At 36.1% G+C, this 617-nt stretch overlaps 1 protein-coding gene across 1 annotated transcript in view; it reads left to right on the forward strand.

Annotated features, from left to right (window-relative positions):
* Positions 1–593, forward strand: part of LOC108622016 (pancreatic triacylglycerol lipase-like) — a gene marked incomplete at its 5' end in the record, with an annotated part of 2,359 nt that extends 1,766 nt beyond the window's left edge. Inside the window, 2 exons of the mRNA XM_026811170.1 lie at positions 121–292; positions 368–593. Of these exons, the coding sequence (XP_026666971.1) occupies positions 121–292; positions 368–425 (230 nt within the window). The remainder of the gene's footprint in view (positions 1–120; positions 293–367) is intronic.
* Between the last annotated feature and the right edge of the window lie 24 nt (positions 594–617).

A 617-nucleotide genomic window follows, 5' to 3' on the forward strand; every position in this document is an offset into this window, starting at 1 on the left:
GTACGATGACCTATTGTTTAATCCGAACACGCATATTATATTACACTCCAAGAACTTATTAATTTTTGACATGTTTTTACATCATGATTCGAATATCCTCTAATTAATACTTTTTATGGAATTTTGTGCATGACGTGGAAGAATTATGCAGCCACCAAAGGTCCGTGAAGATCTGGGCTGAGGCTCTGAAGAATCCTAAATCATTCCCAGGACACAAGTGCTTCGAGAACATAATCGAGTACAAGAAAGACAGCGAGGAGGTGTATTTCGGAGACGCCACGCCGTCTAATCTGTAAATAAATCCTCTCTCCTCTCAATTCTTAATTTCAATCTAACAGTACGTTTTATAACACACGCATTGTTTCAGTTACGGTGCTTACTGTTTCTCTACCAACAGCCATTCACCGTTCGGCAAAGGGCCTTGACATTTTCAAATATCATCACCAGTCGATAAAAATATGAAAGTGCGATAGTTACCTTAGCTAACGCGTACAATGTACCTATATACGTCCATGTATTCCTTTAATTACCCTCGTCAGAAAGTGTCTTGTAATATTAAATAAATAATATAAAAAACAATAAAATAAATTCTAAACGAGAACTATGAAAAGTAATAG

This window comes from Ceratina calcarata, unplaced genomic scaffold (genome assembly GCF_001652005.2).
Source record: "Ceratina calcarata isolate Rehan_Ccalc_2016 unplaced genomic scaffold, ASM165200v1 scaffold1974, whole genome shotgun sequence".
Lineage (NCBI taxonomy): Eukaryota > Metazoa > Arthropoda > Insecta > Hymenoptera > Apidae > Ceratina > Ceratina calcarata.